Source organism: Ruditapes philippinarum, unplaced genomic scaffold, assembly GCF_026571515.1.
Source record: "Ruditapes philippinarum isolate M1 unplaced genomic scaffold, ASM2657151v2 ctg1068_1_1_1_1, whole genome shotgun sequence".
Lineage (NCBI taxonomy): Eukaryota > Metazoa > Mollusca > Bivalvia > Venerida > Veneridae > Ruditapes > Ruditapes philippinarum.
In genome coordinates, this window is record NW_026864182.1 from 488,815 (window position 1) to 511,188 (window position 22,374).

The 22,374-nt window shown below is 32.5% G+C and overlaps 2 protein-coding genes across 2 annotated transcripts; both read left to right on the plus strand.

The window, feature by feature from the left end:
* Window positions 1–6,706: 6,706 nt before the first annotated feature.
* Window positions 6,707–11,506, plus strand: LOC132724744 (uncharacterized). The gene is made up of 6 exons (XM_060709703.1): window positions 6,707–6,900; window positions 7,459–7,551; window positions 9,168–9,363; window positions 9,669–9,749; window positions 10,194–10,354; window positions 10,643–11,506. The coding sequence occupies exons 1-5, from the start codon at window positions 6,851–6,853 to the stop codon at window positions 10,260–10,262; spliced, it is 489 nt and encodes a 162-aa protein (XP_060565686.1). The 5' UTR covers window positions 6,707–6,850; the 3' UTR covers window positions 10,263–10,354; window positions 10,643–11,506.
* A 2,549-nt stretch (window positions 11,507–14,055) lies between these two features.
* Window positions 14,056–21,932, plus strand: LOC132724746 (uncharacterized). Its single transcript, XM_060709704.1, has 9 exons — window positions 14,056–14,237; window positions 16,557–16,770; window positions 17,446–17,639; window positions 17,863–17,886; window positions 18,130–18,234; window positions 19,044–19,239; window positions 19,410–19,487; window positions 19,800–19,907; window positions 20,494–21,932. Exons 1-9 carry the CDS (start codon window positions 14,194–14,196, stop codon window positions 21,049–21,051), a joined length of 1,521 nt encoding a protein of 506 aa, XP_060565687.1. The 5' UTR covers window positions 14,056–14,193; the 3' UTR covers window positions 21,052–21,932.
* The last annotated feature ends 442 nt before the right edge of the window (window positions 21,933–22,374 follow it).

A 22,374-nucleotide genomic window follows, 5' to 3' on the forward strand; every position in this document is an offset into this window, starting at 1 on the left:
ACAGACTTTTTCGGACAAGATTAATCTCCACAACCATCATTATTGTAGGTTACTTCCCTCTAACATGTTTTTATTTCAAAGAGTTATACTACTTTATGAATAAGAGAATTTCTTTATTATGCAGGCTGTTGATTTTAAATATTCGAGCGTGCTGTCTGACATGCAGCTCTTGTTTTAAGGCATTGGCTTAACATATAATAATCTACAATTGAACCATATTTGGCGTTTTTGGAGACGATTAAGGACAACTATCCTAGTCGCTCGAGCGTCGGCGTTAAAATTTGCGTACCATCTCAAAGTCCATTGACATATGACATTGAAACTTGCACACTTGTTTACCATCATGCCCTCCACTTGAACACTTGAGGAGGTCTATCAAGCATTTTGACAGAATTATGCCCCGTTTTTCAACTTTGAATTTACAGTACCACCTCAAATAATTTCAAAATTCCATCGACATATCGCTTTGAGACCTTGCACACTTGTTCACCATCATAATCTCAACCTGTGTACAAAGGAGGTCACTGTATCAAGCTTTTTTACAATATCATGTCCCATTTTTTTACTATCAAGCACTGAGAATAGTCGAGCACGCTGTCCTACTGACAGCTCCTGTGTATTAATTTTGAGCATTTTGTTTCAAGTTTGTTGTTAACTTCATGGGAGGAATTAAGAAGAGCTCTTTCACTTGGACGAAAATAGCTAATCTTTTCCCTGGCGGGTACTTGATAGTAATACTTTGTGCTAGGGGAGCGTACAGTAACATGCACTTTTCAGTACCGTCCATGAACAAGCTCAATCAAACCGAGTCTGCAACAGCAGGTTAACAGTGTTATATAATAGGTCCTTCGGGATGGTGATGTTTGTGTCGGTAGTTTTCAATCCGGATCACGGCAGTAACCATATTGAATTTACCAGAGCACAGTTCAACCAACGCATCGTTCTTGGGCAGGCTGTCAAGCAGTTTACCAGTACTAGTTGCCTTCACTTTTGCAAGGAACTGAAACTTCTGTACATAGCAGAGAAGTGGTACAGTGCGAATAACCGTAGAAACTATTTCATTATCAATCACAACGAAAGTGACCTGCTCCGTCCGGGAATCAAACACGGGTTGCCCGATTCACAGTCCAACGCTCTACCTATTGAGCTAACCGGACGACTTGGTCCTTCGGGATCATTGATTGCAAAACTTTTATAGTTGAGGATTGGATACTACTTAGTCGGTACTAAGAGACGTGAGATATGGTCTCTCATGAACAGACCCCATCAAACTGAGTTTGAATTATCAACTTTGCCATGTTTAATTGCTCTCAAAGGATCTTCTCTTTTCCTGATTTTTACAATCATAATGCCAATGACATGTTAGTTTACTTTATATTTACTTTTATATTGTTACTAGAGGGATTTTATGTTAAGTCTCTCTACTATTTCACAACCGGAAGCTATACGTTGCATTAAATAGCACTTACCGCTACCTAGATGATATCCTTAACATGAATAATCAAATTTGATCAAGTGAAATCTTAAATATATCTAAGTGAACGTAAAATGAATAAAACAAACTCTTAATATTTTCAAATTTAAACATTTCTATCATTAACAATAAGATAGTAACTAAAATCTATGATAATTGTTTTTTTTTTAAATAACGTTGTTAACTGTTCACATGTACTTCATGCAACATCATATTGGGTATATATATTTCTAAGTTAATTAGATTTGCCTGGGCCTGCTGTCGTGTGGATGATTCTAATGAACGCAATTTATTCATTACTGGCAATTTTCTTTAACAAGGCTATCGCTATCATAAATTACGTAAATATTTTACAAAGTCCTGTCGAGGTAATTCAGATATATTTAAAATTTAATTGTACTTTAAAAACTCTTTTACGTCTAGGTATAAGCAGGCCTGATTTATGTGGAGATGACAGCTTATCTTTGGCATGCAGGCTTCTTAACCTCTGATCCCCTTTCAAAGTTCCATGCTATTTTGTTCCGCTCATTGTTTTCTTGTTTAGGGCACACACATTATTGTACTTGGTGACCATACGCCGCTTTTTATGGAATGACACTAACGTGTTCCATTATAACCTCATTATAAGCGCGTCTGTGGTTGTTTCTTAATCCAAAAGTTCACCATAACCATGATTTGAATGTTGATTTCTGCTTAATTCGGTGCTAGGGGGCGTGTACTGTAGTTTGCACTTGACAGTGCCGTTCTTGAATAGGCTAAATCAAACCGAACCTGCAACATTTTCGTTTTTTTTTGTGCGTTCTTAATTGTTTTAATTTCGTCTTCTGTCTTGGTAATTGATGTTCTTGTTGCTCTGCCTTCCTTTAAGGCATCGAGTACTTTGGTTATGGTAATTAGGCTGTACCTTAATTGTACATATTTACACGATCATGTATGTACTTTACTTATTTCGTCTAATGTAACCATAACAATTGTTAGAATTTTACTTGGCGGGAATTTATTTTATTTACACTGTGTCGTCATATAGGAACATACCGGTAGTGGTAATTGCAAGTTACCTACCATCCACACCCTCTAGCACCGGCTTAAGCAGAATTCTCAATTTTACATAAACTGGTACACTTTTAAAGGAAGTGAAGACACGTCTCATTGTATCTTCAATGTAAAATGTTCGTGCAATTTCACGACATACAACACATTGTCCACATGAAATAGAGAACAATGGGCGAAACTAAATAAAATGGATTTATATAACGGGATCAAAGGTCAAAATATAATCTTTAAAAACAGGTAACATATTCAAAGGCTTATTATACACTATTTATCCAAAGGGTTATTATACACTATTTAAAAAGAAATACTAGAACCACACAACTCGAAAAAGGTCAAATAGAAGGAATTTAAATAACACAAACACAATTATAAAGCCAAGCTTTACTATTTTCATATAAATATTATGTTTTATCCGACTAATATGCATGTTTCATGAAACCGAAAGTCAACAGAGTAATGATCTATGTAGATAAAATATCAAACTTTTTAAATGACTATTTAGTCAATTTAAGAAACTTTAAAAAATAAATTACATTTCATTTGACATAAAAAGGTCTGTAACATATAAATAAATGAGCAGAGGTTGTTTTGCATATATTGAACTTTTCAAATCCTTAGATGAACTTACAACAAAATCATGCTTATTAAATTGCTCACACATTTTTGAACAGATTTTTAGATCTGACAGGATACCTGTAATAGTATCACACTTTGAAAATCACCTTATGTTTATTAACTTACGTAAATATTGTCATTCCATATAATCAGTATAATCGAGGGGTCAGAGTTTCTTTAGATTTTTATTCATAGTGGGTGGGGTACGATTTGAACAATAATTCATTAAATAACCAGAAGCAAATTGTCATATTCCTGGTTTATTATGTTAATCAGTTACATGGACTGCACTAAAGAAGCTATAATTTGACAGAAACACAAAATTTGGGGAAATAATTGATAGAACAAATAAGTACCAGTTACAACCTTACATTGAAAAACTATTTTAATGTACCGCCTCTCATTTTATATGTCTTACTGCATAATTACAAAGAAAGATTTCTTAAGATATGATATGAATGCATTAAAGCATTACTCTCATGAATACATTACAATAGTGGAATAACAAAATAAGTGATAAATATTTCTCTGTATAAGCTAAGACAAGAGTATCGTAGCGAAAACTCATAAGTTTAGCATTATTTTGCTTGATTACGTATAAAAAAGCAAAAAGCAATCTGTTTTCTCAAATAAAATTAAATCTCTTCGTATAAAACGCTTTAAATGATATCTTCCATGCAAAAATTTCACTTGAAATACAAAAGCGGAAACAAATATGAGCAAATATTAATATTCTAGAATATTTAGGGATTTGGCGGCCATCTTTGACGCCATCTTGGATTTTTAAGCTACGCATCGGACTTGAACCAAATGAATATTCATTCCGGAAACTACAGACCAAGACGAACAATTTGGTATATAAAACTTGCTGTTGGCTGACATAGACCACTTCGGTGTCATTTTACCCTATGAATTTGCAGCACTATAATCGAATTGAATTTGTATGCTTTTGCGCGTATATCCTAAGCATGGTTTGTTTATCTTATAAAAATGTGAATTAAGCTGAACTTTAATAAAGAGATGTTTTTTTGTCTTACCGTTAAATGGTAGCTTTCATAATGTAGTATAATCCATTGTGCTTTCCACTTAAAAATGCGTAAAACTAAGAATTAAAATAGTAATATTCTATAAAAATATACTTCTATTTATACTTCATGATTTTTATGATGACTTTACTTGAATAACTTGCTAAGATGAAATATCCTTTATGTACATTTTAATCATGTTTTGTTTGTTCTATATTTGAAAAAAAAATGTAATCTTTAAAATAAATTTGACTTGATTATTAACCTTTTTGAGTTGACATTTTGCAATTTTGTTTCAAGAGGTTTGTATATGAAATATTAATTTAACTGGTAATTTTTAATCTTATATAAATGTTAAAGTTCTTCATTCAGTTTGAGACAACAAGAAGTAAGTATATAACCGCTTTCAAAGAGTAAAATCTCCGTGGTTTTGCGACGATTAAATAAAATACTCAGTTATGTTGTAGATTAACATAAGTGACGCTTGGTAATAGTGTTTGTTGACATGATCGAGCGGATAAAATACTAGTACTAGTGTTACATTTGGCTTGCACGAAAGCGCCAAAAAAGATCCAAATATCGGACTATACAAAGTCTTTAGAGGACACATAATTCGCAGTTCTGAACAGTGACATCAGAGAATGAATATCATAAATACCAGACGAATTTCAAAAGTAATTTCTATCTATTTTATATCAATTAATACATGTCAATCAAAATCCATATTTTTAATAAGGTCAAAAGAACAGGTGCCGGCCTCATATTTTAAATGGCTAACAAGAACACCAATCATCGGCGAGTTTGTAAAGTACTATACGAGTAGCTCTAGTTTAATATTCCAACTAACTTTATCATTGTAACAACAAATTAGTTCATTCTACAAACAAGAACATCTCGAAACGGAAACACGTACTTTTAAGATTTCTTTTGTTTGCAGAAATGAGTAAAAAATGTTCTATTTCACTGAAACACTTCCAGAGTTAACATACTTGAACGAAAACTTATTATATTAGGTGTTTGAAAAAATATAGTCCAACTTTGGCCAATAGTAACAACGACAACATACAGATTCGTCGATATTCGATAGAACCAACCCTTTTTAACTTCATTAACAATTGACGGAGCTAGAGGGAGATGATTCTTATTATATACCATCATCAATGTCCATATTAGTATTGATAAGTAAGTTGATTGATTACTGAATTGAAAATAAGTGTTCAGATTATCGGTAAGTATCATTTCACTAAACTGAAAACGCACAAAATACATTTTGTATTTCGCATAGAGCCTTCTTATTACAACCGGCTAAATCTATAGAGAGGGCAGCTTCAATTTCTTAGAACTTTCATGTTTTAAAACCGTCCATTATCATTTCTGGAATTACAAGGTGAAAATTTGAAGTTAGCCAGCCGAGAGTATTAGAGCCTGGTCAAACTTAAGGATGTGCAGGTTTGTCGGGCTCTTAACCTTTTCCCTTATATAGACGTGTTTTGACGGCTATTTGCCCCCCCCCCTTTTTTTGAGGCCTCAAACAGTGAAAAATGTCTTATTTAGGCCCCAAACACTGTTTTCGTTTGAGAAATGTTGTTGAAAAAGCTCTATTTCAATTCATTGAGAAGTTGCAGCATATTGAAATCAGATTTGATAGTAAATAACAATGCAAAATAGTGATTTTGTGCAGTTTTGAGACATCCCCCGTTGCCATGGTAACAGGAAATTTACGATTGAGCATGCTGTTACAGAGGCTATGGTCTAGTCAACATTAGTGCCAAGTTTCATCTGTATTGAAGCATTTTTCACAGTTTCATAGCAGTTTGTACTTGTAACAGGTAAACGGCTATTTTTCACAATATGCTCATGGGGTAAATTAAAAGTTCCGTTGCTAATGATAAGTTAAACCGAATGACAATTTTAGACCCGGTGTAAAATTATCTTGGAGTCAGAGTAAGACTTTTTGATTGTTTTACAAATACATGTACATGCATATTTTCAAAACCCACCTGTTGATAATGTAGTCTGATATAAAAAAGTAATATTGTGAAAAACGAATCTCAAATTGGCATAAGTTTCAGCTTATCATTCTCTAACCATATTCTCAAGTACTCAAATTTGGCTTTATAAAGATTTAATGCATGATGAGATATAAATGCATTTTGAAAAACATGTATTATCAAACAAAAATCATCTCAAGAGCATAACTCTGTAGATTAGAAATAGTGTTTTTATTATTGTTGTCTCCCTTTAACGTAATCAAAAAACATCCTGGTGTTTAATTGATAACGAGAATCTTTAACGTACAATTTCATGAAGTTTGTGCTATTAAATGTAAATGTATATTACTTTCATGTTAGACGAAGGTTTACGAATAAATGTATTTGTAATTTGAATATGCATGTATTCATTGAACTCGTAACGATTAGGACCATTTAAAACAACTGTATATATGTACACACGTTGACATACGCAATATATTTATATAACTGTATGTACTACTATTTAATCTGTTGCTTGACATCTATTCATCCCTGTGTTAAACAGCATAGCAAAGTTAAAGAAAAATCACATCATGGGGAACATGATCCATGGTTTTCGATGATTTCAATATATCACAAATAACGACAGTGGACCTCCTCCCACTAAGAAAAGAAAACTCGAAGACGGCAGCAGTGCCATTGGAGGCTCAATGTATGAAAAAGATTTAGAAATACATTATTTGCATTCGGAAATAAAACGGTTGGTGTCACCAATTTTATAACTGATAATTTAAACAAATATATACATCATTTGTAGAACAGGTACCTTTGTTTAAACGTAGAAACGATTTATACTTATTTCAGTGGTGATATATTGAAAAAGGAAAAAGGTATTAATAAAGGTCACTTCCAAACTTTCAAAATTTTTATGTTCAAGGCGTTAACAGCTTGTGCCTAACTTTGCGATGTTAGCTATAATAGCTATATTCTTTGCTACTTTATGGATACTGTTCAACTAAAACCATGTTAGAACGGGAATGATATGCATGACATATTTGTATATTTCGACTTGTGATTTAGCTAATTTGTTGCCACTCCAGTCACTCTACTTTACCGGTCAACTTTACTGTTATTAGCTTTAACATCATGATTTGGCATTTGAGCTTAAAATATAGGAACCACTGACCCTTTGTAAGTCTTCCATGTGTGAGAATAAGACTGAATCAGCTTATATTTTATGAGGATTACCATTGTTTAATTTTAATTTTTGATCACTACAGACTTTAGAATTTCGATTAAACTTAATTTTATATTTTAGTTTAAAGGAATCGTGCGTGTCTATTGAAGATTATGAAGAGATGAAAAATAAATATCTAATAGAAAAGAATGCTAAGGATGACGCCTTACGAAGGTATTCATTGTAAAAATGTACATATCCTTTCAGCAGCTGTAACGTAATAAAACGTATTCGCGAAGGTGGCACTTTTGGTCTTCCGTAGATTCCATATTAATTCCTCAAATTTGGATTAGGCTCCAACATTGAAACATTTGCATGGCATAATACAGGATGTCACGTGATCAAGGTCAAGGACGAATTTCGAACACCGCTATTTCCATTTAAAGACGTGTTTGCGTGCGAATTTGACAAAATTGGAAATTTGAATTCTACCGCCAACACATGTTTCTCACCAGGTGCGTGTCACGTGACTTTTCTTGCCAAAATGTTATATTTTTCGAACAGATAAATGGTCAAGGGTCAAGGTGGGGAACAAACACAAAGTTAACCATGTAGGAGACAGCTGCACTGCGTTTATACTTCCGTTTTTTTTTTTGTATTTTTTTTTTAAGTTAGCCGCGCATACATCACCATAACAGCCTGCGCATGTCGTCACGTCCTGAAATCGCGTGCTCTGACGCGCGCTTTTATGTCACACACCAATAAATCAGAATGTCATAGGGTTGAAACATCGCCAGTAACTGCCTATACGGACTGAGAGGCGACACTTTGAGGTAGGGGGTCTCTATGAAAATGCTTGAAAAGGTGGAAGCCGCCGAAAGGATATGGGAGAAAAGTCATTTTTATTATATAAAAATGATTTTCAGCAGTTTTAATCCTTATTTGATACGAAAAATCGCTTTTCCGGCATAGAATACCACTAAAATAGACATTTTGGGATTTCTGTATATCCTTTCAGCAGCTGTAACGTAATAAAACGTATTCGCGAAGGTGGCACTTTTGGGCTTCCGTAGATTCCATATTAATTCCTCAAATTTGGATTAGGCTCCAACATTGAAACATATGCATGGCATAATACAGGATGTCACGTGATCAAGGTCAAGGACGAATTTCGAACACCGCTATTTCCATTTAAAGACGTGTTTGCGTGCGAATTTGACAAAATTGGAAATTTGAATTCTACCGCCAACACATGTTTCTCACCAGGTGTGTGTCACGTGACTTTTCCTGCCAAAATGTTATATTTTTCGAACAGATAAATGGTCAAGGTGGGGAACAAACACAAAGTTAACCATGTAGGAGACAGCTGCACTGCGTTTATACTTACGTTTTTTTAAAGTTAGCTGCGCATACATCACCATAACAGCCTGCGCATGTCGTCACGTCCTGAAACTGCGTGCTCTGACGCGCGCTTTTATGTCACACACCACTAAATCAGAACGTCATAGGGTTGAAACATCGCCAGTAACTGCCTATACGGACTGAGAGGCGACACTTTTTGAGGTAGGGGGTCTCTATGAAAATGCTTGAAAAGGTGGAAGCCGCCGAAAGGATATAAAAACCTAAAAATAACCCGTTTATTTTTGAAAACATGATGCGTCTTATGTCAATTCATTGAAGTTCAAGTTATAACTATTTTTTGATAAAACGTGTAAGTTTCTAGTCGATTTATTGGTGTTTTTTTTAAAGTGGGCTAAACCCTTTGTTCCTTATTTTCATTGGATTCAAAACTGTTATAGTCTTATGATATAGTCATAAACTCATACCTTTATTATCTTATGTTATGGAAGATTGAGTGCCATCGCTTCGAGCAAATTACGGAATAACAATCCAAACATCGCTGACCTTAGTGATGCAAACAGACCTACAAAAATAGCCGAAAAGTTGTCAGAGTTATATGACAACCAATGGACAGACGCTTTCGGTAATCTGGAAAAAGGCATGAACGAAAGAGATATAATCAACTTTCTGAGGGACATCTTAATGGTTAAGTATCGAATGTTCTTTTTAATAGAAGTAAATATCTTATAAAATTTATCCTTGATTGAACATACTGTTATTTAACATAAATTTATAGATAATTTAAACAGTGTTAACGATGCTAGCATTTGGCAAAATATTTTCTTTAATCTTGCCAACCTCAGTTATCGTTCACTTAATTTACGTTTCCGAGATATTTCATTTTCGGCATCTAATAATAAAAATATTAAATTATAGTAAGTGTATACAGTATAGATTTAGAAAATGTTATTTGAAAGAAGTCATGTCTCTTATATATATTTTTTCAACAGAAATCCTACGCTGAATGTAAAGCAATATCCTCTGATAACTACTTTGAGAAAGTTCAAAGATGTATCGAATTTCCTCTACAGGTATATTTTTACATTGTGCATTACAAAAATATTAAAGATCCATTTCATATAAATTATTAGATTAAAACTGCTGAATGGAGAAAATGTATATATTAATGCAAAATAAAAAGAAATCCTTTGACTAGAGGTACAAAACATAATGGTACTTACGGTGCCTCTTCTTTTAGTACATGGTAGGCCGGATTGGCACATAGCAAGTTTAAATTGATGAAAGTAGTAAACGTTATTTCTAATTGGGTGACACCACTTGCCTTTCCTTTATGGCTGCAGATAACTCCACCAGATATATTTTAATCATTGTATATGAGGAAGCTATCAAGCTTGCATATGAAAGGTCGATGGTTCTGCTTGGGATCCTGCTCTCGCGGAATAAATGCATGCGGTGGCGGCACATGATATTGTTAACTATTTAAGTGAGAAATTCGCAATATTATTTCATAACAGTGTTCCTTCCAAGCGAACGAAATTTGCTTAAACACTAAACATTTAAGTTCGCAGGGTCTGAGCAGTTGAAATCGAGATCAGTCCTTCCTGATAGTTTGAAACAACAAATTAAGGAATTCAGAAAATTTCGTGCGATGTATGTAGTCAAGGATATCGAAAAGGTTTGTTTAACAGAAGCTTAGTTTAATGTATTAAGTTTTAGTTTTATATTGTAACAGAATAATGAAAATTTATTTGGGTCTGTGTACACCTACTGATCATATTCTGTTTTGTTTGATCTGTTTTTAACTGCTACGTCTTGATACTTCACATCATATTGATTTATCTGAAACTCTATATATAATCATAGTTACCATAACAATTATAGACATTGCATTTCTTTATATAATTTAAAATATTTCAAACCATTCATGTTACCACCAATGCATTTTCATTTTTCTACGAAACAGGCAATAAAAGGAAAACTTAACACACATTCCAAAATGAATGCAGGAGTCGATAGATATATCTCAAGCTGTGTGGAGATCACGTGGTTAATGGTGGTACAGGACCCGCCTCTGGTATTGTCTGCGACCTCATCTTCAAAGATCGATTCTAAAATATTCAGGGAATACACAAAGCGGGGACCTAATATCGATTACGTTGTCTGGCCAGCCCTTTTTCTTCATGAAGGAGGTCCTCTGTTAGTGAAAGGGGTTGCTCAAGGATGTGTTCAACACCATCGATATCGATAATTTTATAGATCGTCAGTTTGTTTTAATTAGATGTTGATATTCCATGTTTATTACTTGTTATTTGTGTTGACGTACGATAGATTGAACAAAAGAAAGAAAGAACGAACAAGCGAATGAATAAAAAATAACGAATTGATTAATAAATGAATTTCGGTTCACAACAATCCGACAAAAGAGTAAACAATTGCCGATTAAATATTATAATAACATTCATGTTACAAATTATAGTATAACATCACGTAATGAAGAAAATAATTATAACACCTTGTAAAACATAGTTTGCATTTTTGCATGATTTATAAGAACAGCGAATGGTACAAATACGTTTACAGTTTTGACTTAGGTTGATCTCATGACTCTTATCATAATTATAATCTGTAGAATTAAATATAGTGTTATGTGTTGAATAGCGAATGTAAAACGAAAACGTAAGTGTTGTTATATTTTTCAGTTGCTTTTTCGGGCTCATTTCAGCATGGTAGTATTGATGATTGAATACCGCCAGGTTAAACCGGTGATTGTCGGCATGAGAAATGTTGAACTTAACATGATCTCTCATTTATTTAACAGACTCAATTAAATTGTGTTTGCAATTTATATTGTGGCTTCAGTGTTTACGGAGGACTTTTTTAGACTTTTACCATCACAGTTGTATCTTTCAGGTGAGCGATATCTTGTCAGGTACATGTATTAAAATATGTATGAGTTCTTCTTCAGCCGGTGTTAGGGAACGTGATAGGAATTTTGCATTTACCATTGCCGCCCATGAACTAATTTGATTTATTAAAACCGAGCATATTTCGTGTTTAGCGGTTTTTAAGATTTAAATATAAGTGTTTTTCGATCCTTCTAAATATGCCTTTCAATTGATGCGTGGTGCCAATATTCCTAATCGAATACTGTTAAATCACCCTTTAGATATGTTTTTAAATTTGTATTTTGACGTTTGATCTGTTATAACCTCTGTTTTTGCAAATAATCCATTTTGTTTAGTTCCGCCAATTATTCTCTCGTTTCGGGACTATACGCCTTTTTATGGAACGGCACGAATTATCACAATAAATGTCCCATAATTACTGCCATATTAACACATTTGCGGATGTTTCTTAATTCAAAAATTTCACCATTTCCATGCATAACTGTTAAAATCTGCTTAAGCCGGTGCTAGGGGACTTGAACGGTAAATACACTACTACTGCCGTCCATGACCAATGAAATCAAACCGGAAGCATTTCAAGTTTGCTGTTCTTTATGGATTCCATATTTCTCTACTTTAAAGTACTTCAAAGTTTTATACTTGAGTAAATATGTGTACAAAGTATTGAAATCAAACTCATTTAGATACCATCCGACCAAAATCATTATATTACATTTTAATAAAGTGAAACTAAAAGTATCTATGCTATAAATGCGGGGCTGATTATTTCTGTAAAACAAATCCCCGAATAACGTCGGTGCTATATCTTAATTTTTAACTATTAACCAAACCAACTTAACGGCAACTTTACAATGATAAATATAACTGTTCGCAACTGAAAAAAGGACTTTTCTTCCTTTTAGTGTTAGTCAGAAGTTTCTGTCGAACAAATTAAACCTTTCTTGAGTTCGCCATTTTCCTGGATAAAAATCATTAAATATCTGGATAAAAATATAATCCCTCGGAAGCATTTAAAACAGCAAATTTACATGAAAATTGCAGACTCGGTTTGATTGAGTCTGTACCTGAGGGATAATGATAAAGTGCAACATCTCCCACGCCCTCTAGCACCGGCTTGAGCGATACTAAATTCTCAACACTTAAAAGTGCTGGACTCAATGAAAACTCAAGTGTATCCACAAATCAGTTTATAGCTTTACTATAGTTTACCTTTTACAAATGACCTTTAAACAATCATGCCAATTAATTGAATAATATGTGCCTTTAACTTTATAGAAAGTATAATAATTAAGAATGAATTAGAATTTAAAATTGTACGTTTATTAGAGCTTGTCCATATAATTGCGCAGATTATCAAACCAGAACTGTAGCTACCTAAGTATCAATCTGAGTATGTTACCGTTTGCATGGAGATTGCATTATTGTGCGTTATTGAGTGACCAGCAATATTTCTTAATGATCGCAACCCTCTTCTCTCATAGGTGTTGCACAAACAAGGAAGATTTGATAATCAGACAAATATAAGAAATAGTTTAACATCTAATGATCCTTTTCTGTAAATTTAAGTGAAAAGAACATCACCAATTGTGACAGACCTGAGAAACACTTGTAACAAATACAGAATTATCGTTACCATCATTCGTCACACTAATGCTATCTGAGGTATGTCCATTATATACAGATCGAAACAAGCTATAAAAAGAGCATCGAAACATGAGATTATCTGACACGTAGCCTCCGAGTATTTATGACAAAATGACATTGCCGTGTTTTGATGCTCTTTCTTTTTTTTGGATCATAGGCAAAAAAACCCCGATCAAAACACATTCCCTATCTTAACAATATAAAACCCCAGAAAAAATAAACAATAACGAGAATCTGAATATTATTATGGCTGATTTGTGTCATACGTGTTTTCGCCCCACAACCCCGAAAAGTAAAAAGTCGAGAATTAACAAATTAAAATGGGGGGGGGGGGGGGGGGCACGGAGAAACGAAACACGCTAATCTCGTTAGCACAGGGTGAATTTTAATATATAAATAAGAAATAAAACAGCGGGGGCTAGTAAGCGTTTACGCTCTGCCCCGACATTTAAACTTGTTGATTCTGGACTTCTCGCTTTGCCGGGTCGCGGGGCGAACACGTGCTAATTAGCGGGGGGCGGGGCGATGTTTTATTCATGACACTTTGCCCAGCATTGTGTTTCTTAAATCCCGCCCCGCGCCCCTCTTATAAGCGTGTTTTTCTCCGCCTGCCGCCATTGTTTATGAGGCCCTGTTGCGAGGCAAAAATACGAATGGTACAAATCAGCCAACATGCACACCTGACCTCTGCTTACTTATGCAGTGGTATAATTTATTTTAGCACACATGGAAATACATTATGTTTGTTTTGCTGTACCCTGGTTTTACGTCTTAAATTTCAATAAACGATACCTTTATAACGATAATTCATATAGTTTACTTCTTATACCATCGTATCAAATATTCAAGGTACAAGGTGATTTACTACCTGTGTAGCTATCAATGTAGTTGTTTCCCTTACTTATATTAAACCTTCCTGGTTGGGAAACATTTATTCCACTGTTTAAATTTAAAATAGGACATTATGTCGCATAATAGCTATAGAAGAGATGTTCAGGCATCTAGCAGGTATGTTACTTAATTAATTAAAATCGATTTTTCCTTTAAAGCATTCAAGTGCTCTTTATAAATTATAATACAAGTAGTTTGACACTGTTTTAAAAACGAAAGTAGAAATGAATTAGATTATTGATTGCAGAAAAACGTTAGAGGTTATTATTTAGATATATCAAATTGATCTATTCTTCAACAATTTCAGAATAATTTTCAGTCAAAAGGAATACAGTCTTAAACAGGCATAAATTTGAGTGGAGAAAGTTTAAAAGTAACTTAATTTATTTTAAAGTTTAAATATACCCATTTACCAACGTTTCATATCTGATTTCTATTGATAAAGGTTGTATTTGTACCTGGCGAAACTTAATTTATGTTACCTCTAAAGATAAAGAAAATGAATATATTATATACGTTCTCTTCTTTCTAGTTGAGAAGATTTAAATGCGTTGTGTACATTTTCTGCAAATGTGAAGTGTCTACTTCCTACTTTTTGTATATTGGATGAAAAGAATTAGTGAATAATTAAATCAATAAATAAATGAATGAATGAATGAATGAATGAATGAATGAATGAATGAAACATGGAGTGTAATATTTATCAATCATATTCTTTTTTAAGATACATCACCAATCTGGGGATTATGATCTTAGTTTATAGTCGCTTCAGATAAGCATGAAGGTTCTATGACCGCTTTAATCTTTTATGTCATTAGTCACAATCCTTATATAGTTTATATCTGATAATAAAGCACAATCATACTTATAAGAACGTTTATGTCAGAGAAAGGAGATATTTTATCAATACCGAAAGTAACTTTAGTTTCGATGGGCAATCAGAATAAAATTGAATATCCCTGAATACCAGTTTGTTTTGTCTTTTGCCATATCTACAGTGAATGCATTGAAATAAAATAATGTACACATTTATAATAATTTATCTTATTGATGGTTCTATAGGAAAAAAACGTAATTCAAATTAAAAACTCAAATTTCGTAGCAAGTATCGTTAAAGTAAAACACCCGTTTAACAAGATTAAACGTATCAAAATTTCTCTCTGGGGAACTGTCGTTAGGTCCTTTTACATGAATGGAATGGTTGTTTACGTCTGTAAAGGACATAAAAACATACGCCTTGATAACTAAATAAATAACACAAACACCTTTGAAATATTTATATCAAAGTGCGCATGCGTGAGGTGGTTTTTTCCGGGAAGTTTGTAAAAAAATATGTCGAAATGAAATATAAGTAATTAGTTGTTATAATGAAAAGCTGATGAAATTGAATGATATAGGAATGATATGGGATAATGGAATGTATATCGGACTGTAGAAGAACATAGATAACAGACAAATACACAAGATAAATATACAAATACAAGGACAAAATAATACATTAAAACGATATTCGTAACAAATAACAAAACACGAATATCGAGCACATGACACAACATTAAGTTTGTATTTCGAACTTTCGACCTTTGTTGTAGAAATAAAATATTTTAGTGATAGACAACTAATTATATTTAGTTTGATTTAAAAATTAAATTATACCAATTCAAGTCTAAATTCTAAGTAAAAATTAAAATAACTTGACATTTTGCCACAGTTGAGTTTAATTTTATGTTTTACCTGGGACAACAGATAACACGATATTTTAAGTTCAAGATTTTACTTTAAAACATCTTTAGTAATTCACCAGAACAACGGAAATTTCTATAAATATCGTTCAGAATGTATCAGAAACGCTTAATTCTTAAAAACAATGGACCAGCCTTTTTATTTAGGTAGTTTTTATATTGTATCATTAACATTTTTCATTATCAATTATTGACCAATCACCATTATAATAGCCAATCTTTTGAAATATATACTAATTCAACTCATCTTGACATCAAAAAAGTGAGCATAGTATCACTTAAACATATCAAAGTCTCTGACCAATATATGTAGCTGTGCGTTTTGTTAGATATGAACTTTCTTTTGTCGTCTGCAAGTCAACGTATTACTTTTGTGCATCCCTAAACAAAACGCATGATGACGCGTCCATATATTCGCAACCGGTTACGTCACGGTAATGATCACGGCAGTTAACCGGTTCGCGGAGTTTCACATTCTAAATTAATTGAACCTCTAGGTAAAGCAAATCATCATCCAAGTCAGAGAGTACAAAGAAAGTTTCTTTTACGTTTTTATTAGCAGCAAGAATTATATAATTTATTTTGAAAATATGTAATGTTTGTCATCTTAGTTTTAAGGATTTATTTAAAAGGTCAATGCTTAAAATGTACAATGTTACTATTTAACACCACTGAATATCATTTATCTTTTTAGCGTCGCCTTTCAGAAAAAATACAATATTGATGTAGATTACGTACGTATACGTGCTAAAACTATATATGAAGCCTCGAAAAATCTCTCAAAGGAGCAAAAAAACATCCACAGAAAGAGAGATAAGAGTAAAGGCAGCAAAGAACTTCCAAAATGCATTGAAAATTTTGATGAAGGACTGCGTGAAATAAGAGAAGAACTGGAGAAGATCAGTTATGTATGTATTAAACATTATATATATTATAATATTATTATTGCTTGTGTCAATTTTAGTTTAGCCACAAAATTTAACACTGCAAACGATACATGATCTGTTTTCTATACAAAAAGGAAAACAAACAATTTCCTCAACTGCCTGTAAATGTAGCATTTAAAAATGTAGCATTTAAAAAATGCTTCTCTTTGTATAAATCTTGAAACCTGTTCATGTAAGTGCCTGTGATAGTTTATCGTATGGCATTAACGTTTAGAACATTAATACCTAAAGGGATTTCACTGAGGGTTTGCCATGTACGTCAATACCAATAGTTTGTGTGCACAATTTAAAAAACATGCTCTTACTCCGTTTTTTCCAGAATAATTATACTTATTGTGAAAAATGGCCTAAAAAAGTTGCAAATCGTTTCACTCAAATCGCGCAAAGAATAGCACACAAATTCGATTTTCAATTGATTTCGAAGTATATTTCTCACTTATTATTGGCATATAATTCTATTTTAAGCACCCCAGCTGATCTATATAAGACATTCAACTTTTATGTTTTAGGCTTTTGGAGCTCAGTTGGGTTCCTTTCAAATACATACGAAGTTTGAACCATGATACGTCGAAACAATAATTTCGAACTAATTACAAATACCAAATGAACGTATCAAAATATTTCCACTAAATTCAGATTGTAAATGAAGACAATGATGATACAGGCTTTAACAGCAGAAAGCAGTACGAAAGATCAGCATCATTAAATGTCCCGAAAAAGAAGAACCGACAAGGTCTATCTGATACCTTCACGAGCGTCGAAGCTACGGAATGTTTTCGATGTCTTACAAAAGAAACGAAAATTCAAGACCTTGAATTGAAATTAAAGAGGTGAGGTTTAGTTGAGAGACATTTCTATGAAAAGCTAAAGAAATAAATTTGAAAGTCAGATTCCTTTTTAACATTCACCCCAACACCATTAAAAATAAAATGAAAGAAAAAAGTTTTATATAAATGTATTCAAGATTTACTATGGAAATTATAAAAGGCACAACACATTACCAAGTAATTTTAAAATCATCGACACTACATTGCTTTCTTGTTTGCTTTTCAGAATCGAGCGGAGCTCGGAGCAAAAGTAAGATGCCATATCTGAATAAAAATGTGCTTGTTTGGTATTAATGATGTAAATTGTTATTGATAAAACATAAAATTTACAACTTTAAATATGCCAGAAAAAAGAAGCATTTAGCATTTTCGACCGTACACCTATTCAAATAATACCATTATTATAATATATGAGATAAATAAGAACTTGAAATCATTTTTGTTTATTGTTTACAATTACGTATTGCTTAACTAAAACTCACATGTATTTTAGCATAATGCAAATCACTGAATCGCTGGACGATATTCAAAGACGATATGACAAACTGGAACGGAGATTCCATGAAGAAGTACGTTTAAAAGATGATGCCTTACAAAGGTGATTTATGTTATGTGATTGAAATAATTGAAAATGTTTGAAAATTGTCATTTTGCCCTGCAATTAGAGGTGTAATTTTCCTAATCGGAAAGTATTTTCACAAAGTAGAATAGTCTAGTTACATTTTAAATGCTTAGAAAAAAATTGATATAATTGCGGATATAGTTTGAGAAATGTAATAAAAAATTAAAATCTAGTTTTAAATTTGAGCGTACCTCCTCTTAAAAAATCACATAAAACAAATAAGGAAAATAAATAGCAAAAAACAAGATATATAAACTATTGGTGCAGCTAAAGATATAACATTAATTGATTACCAATCTATATCAATGTTTGATTTAACATTTGAGCCGTGTCATGACAAAACCAACTTAATGGGTTTGCGACCAGCATGGATCCAGATCAGCCTGCGCATCCGCGCAGTCTGATCAGGATCTATGCTGATGGCTATCAGTTTCTCTACTTGTTATAGGGTTTGTAAGCGAACAGTATGGGTCCTGATCAGACTGCGCGGATGCGCAGGCTGGTCTGGATCCATGCTGGTCGCAAACCCATTATGTTGGTTTTGTCATGACACGGCTCATTTTATGTTTGTTTAAAATATAATGTATTACAAATTATATAATGTCTGACAATTTTGTCTTAAACACACGTTTAAGAATAAAAGCATCGTAAAAATTGTACGTCTTATAATGTGATGGTGTGTTGTTCTTTAAATAATGTTTATTTTTTGTACATAAGATATTACAAGAAGCAGACTGATTTACGCTATGAGGTGCAATTTTACTTGTTGCTTTTGTTTTGAACAGGTTAAGTAAAGTTGCGTCATCTAAATTACGTGATAATAATCCAAACATAACGGATCTCAGTGACCAGAACAGACCTACAAAAGTAGCTGAGAAATTGTCCGAGCTGTATGACAACCAATGGACAGATGCGTTTGACATTTTAGAACAGCAAATGGAAGAGAAACAAGTGATTCAAAAATTATTAAACACTTTAATGGTAAACAAAATATAATATTATATTATATGCTAAGTAAGTGAAATATCTAACATATTTTTTACCCATATTACATGTTGCCTTTTGAAAATTATATATAAAATAGTTATCTATCAACGCAATTAATGTATGAATTATCATAAATATCATATATTTAATCTTTCGTTTTGCAGGTGGCATATAATATTTGTCAGAATTCGAATGGAAATTTCTTCGAAAGAGTCCAAAGAGCTATTGAACTACCGAAAGAGGTATCAATTTTATTAAATTCGGAGAACCTATTTCGATATTCCTTTAATGCCAGTTTCTTCAGCCCGTAAAGAAATACCAAAACCGGTTCTGTCCCTCTAGAACTTTCTTAAATATTAGCATGATTATTTGTTTCTCAGGATATGAATGTTATTTGGTTACCATTTATGATAAGTTGTCCTGGCGAATATATATTACTTCGAATAATAATTTACTTGACTCATAATGAAATATATGTATTGTATGTATGTAATTGATGTACTTATTTTGGTAGCATATCAATTATTATTAAGAATCTTATATTTTTGTTTTAGGCGCCTGAAATTTCGAATTACAAAGTTGTCTTATCAGACCAGTTAAAACAAGAAATAAGAGAGTTCCGAAAGAACCGTGCCCCATTTGTTATACGTGATGTTGAAAAGGTATAATGAATTCATAAGTATTCTCTCTCTGTTTCGTCTTACTTGAAATAAAAATGATTTTATTTGAATATCAGTATTGAATGATTATTCTTTAATTGATTATGTCAGAATTTAAAACGGTAATTGAAACATATAAATGCAATACTCTGTGCATTATTGAAATTAATAAAACATTTTGTTTAAATTAATCTTATTTGCAATTTCAAATTCTCAAACATTCAATAAACAGGTCTTTATGTTGTGACATTCTTCTTGTCCATCGGGACCATTGATGTCAGCACTGTTAAGTGTTGAGAATTGAGTACCGCTCAAGCCGGTGCTTTGGGCGTGAGGTGTGGCACGTATTTATTATCCCTCATGTACAGACTCAATCAAACCGAGTCTGCAATTCTCTTGTAGTTTTGTCGTGATTAATGCTTCCGAGGGATCACTTTGTTTCCAGATTTTTTCTATTTGAGTAAATACACATTTTTAATGATTAACAAAAAAAAAAAATAAAATAAAAAAAAAATAAATAAATAATATAAACTAAACCTACATCTCTATTAGATGTTAAACATATTGATATAATTATAAATTATTTTAGGTTGTGAGACCAAGACTGGAGCTAGCCAATCATCGATCAAAAGATGTGCAAGAATATGTTACAGCATGCGTAGAGATTGCATGGTTGTGCGCTGTGCAAGATCCTCCACTGGAACTTAATACAAAATGTACAAACAGATTTAATACTAACGTATTCAAAGATTATACAGCACGTGGAGAATTTGTTGACTTCATGGTATGGCCAGCAATGTTGCTTCATAAGAACGGCCCTCTTCTTTCTAAAGGTGTTGCTCAAGGAAGATGTGATAATCCGACTCCGACAAGACACAATGAAGTATCTGATCGTCCTTTTCCGACTGATACAAGACAAGGTGGATTCAACACCCAAACAGGCACATACACCGACAGAAATTTCTCAAACCAAAAGAGAGAGCAATATCAAGTAAACTATCGTGACCATCAATCCTATCAGGGACCGGACAATCATTACCAACATCCCAACAAATACTCTAAAACTACGTATGTGTCGTCAAGAACAAATACAGCAATGGGATATGGTCACACACAAAGGTTTCCCGCTCAATCAACAGAAATTTAAAATTGTTTTGTCAAAACAAAGTAAATGTAGGGAATTTAGGCGTGCATTTGTTTTTGAGTCAATCGTTAGCAATAAAAATGAAGATAAAGTGTGTAAAGGTACAGTTTATGTCATCTCATTAAAAGTAAAACTATCAGTCGATCAGTGTTTGTAAGAGGTCGGCGTACAAAGAAAGCAGTGTATTCTAACGCATTTCAATGTTCTCCAGGAATTAAATACTATTTGTTTCATGATTAACTTATCTGTTAACTTAGTTACCTAACTTGTATATAACTTACAAATATGTTTATGCATGTGTTATAATTTTATGTATTGTTATGTATTTATTATGTATATAATTATAAAGAGGTTGTTTCCATTATCTCCTTCAGTGATATTCATACCTACTAAATACCGGTTGTACTTATATTCTTACTTATATTCTTAGTTTAATAAAATGTATTTCTCTTTGTAATTTTTACATACATGTATGTATCTTTCTCTATATTCATATTGTTTTATAGCTTATGACAATAAATGTATATAAATTATTATGTAAACAGTTGAATAAACAAAGTAGAATCTATATAATTTCTTAACTTTACTGTTTCTAAAATTGTAAATATATTTCATATTTTGTTCAATAACAATACATGTTTCAAGTCCCATGCCCTGATTACAAAATATACTAAAAGATGGCAATCGATTAAAATATGGAGTGATAAATTGCATTTTTATAGAAGTAAAATGACTGAAATAAATAAACACTATAAGAGTCTTCCGTTCTATTCATTGTATGGTATCGATAGCATATATTTAGCAATTATGTTACTTTATTTTATTTCTGATGACATGAGGGAATAAACTAAGTGACTTTGATATTGTTATCTTGTATACATGCTAAGAAACAAATAATATTCGTCCTAAATAACCAACATATCTGTTATCAATATCTTAAGTATCTAATATTATTGGTTATAAAAGTATGAATAGCAAACAATTAAATTAACTCTTCCATATATACTTTACTTTTAATATTGTACATCTATAACTTTGCATTTAATTGGTTAATCATGACGTTTATATAAACTATATACACGGCTGCCGTATATTTATGAGGCAATTTTATCTTTTTTTTCAAATAAAGAAAGTGATATTTTCTAACTTTGACCAAAATATTTCACATGTTTTATGGCCTTTTGCAATATAACCATGGCCTTGCTGCTCAGGTATACATAAATCAACCGTTTATATAGGGCCATATAACATGTCAAAATTTTTACAAGTAATAATATTTATACCAATTTAAACGAAACGGGATTCCACTTATGTTTTTTGACATGA

Bases quoted from the DNA above. Each gene is read 5' to 3' on its own strand.
- LOC132724744 (XM_060709703.1), top strand. From the start codon at position 6,851: ATGTATGAAAAAGATTTAGAAATACATTATTTGCATTCGGAAATAAAA. The intron at 6,901-7,458 runs GTTGGTGTCACC...TTTATATTTTAG, and splicing joins TTGCATTCGGAAATAAAACG to TTTAAAGGAATCGTGCGTGT. The intron at 9,750-10,193 runs GTATATTTTTAC...ATTTCATAACAG, and splicing joins GTATCGAATTTCCTCTACAG to TGTTCCTTCCAAGCGAACGA.
- LOC132724746 (XM_060709704.1), top strand. From the start codon at position 14,194: ATGTCGCATAATAGCTATAGAAGAGATGTTCAGGCATCTAGCAG. The intron at 16,771-17,445 runs GTATGTATTAAA...CACTAAATTCAG, and splicing joins AACTGGAGAAGATCAGTTAT to ATTGTAAATGAAGACAATGA. The intron at 19,908-20,493 runs GTATAATGAATT...AAATTATTTTAG, and splicing joins TTATACGTGATGTTGAAAAG to GTTGTGAGACCAAGACTGGA.